Below are 315 nucleotides of genomic sequence, written 5' to 3' on the forward strand. Positions count from 1 at the left end.
TCCTCAGCCAGCGTCACACACGTGCCTTTTCAGGAGAAACGGCGGTCGTGCCCTACGGACATCATGGTCTCCGTGACTCACACTGTGACACAGGGGCTCAGAGAGGTTAGGGCACCTGCCCAGAGGCACACAGCCTCAACGAAGGCGAGACAGGTCTCCAGCCTCAGTGGCCAAAGTGAGGTCACGTGACCCCAAGAGCGGTCTCCCATGGCGGGGTCAGGTGTGGCATGCGGAGGGCCTCACCTGCAAGGTCAAGGAGGGGCTGGCTGGTGGTTGCTGGCACTCGGAGCAGCCCTCCCGCAGGTTGGGGGTCTT

General features: G+C 63.2%; 1 protein-coding gene across 1 annotated transcript in view; it reads right to left on the bottom strand.

Annotated features, from left to right (window-relative positions):
* The window catches only part of LOC102247437 (chromosome unknown open reading frame, human C10orf90), a 92,638-nt gene that overhangs the window by 9,683 nt on the left and 82,640 nt on the right, over window positions 1-315 (bottom strand). The window contains exon 7 of the mRNA XM_014530147.1: window positions 244-312. Within this exon, the coding sequence (XP_014385633.1) occupies window positions 244-312 (69 nt within the window). The remainder of the gene's footprint in view (window positions 1-243; window positions 313-315) is intronic.

Source organism: Myotis brandtii, unplaced genomic scaffold, assembly GCF_000412655.1.
Source record: "Myotis brandtii unplaced genomic scaffold, ASM41265v1 scaffold725, whole genome shotgun sequence".
NCBI classification, from domain to species: Eukaryota; Metazoa; Chordata; class Mammalia; order Chiroptera; family Vespertilionidae; genus Myotis; species Myotis brandtii.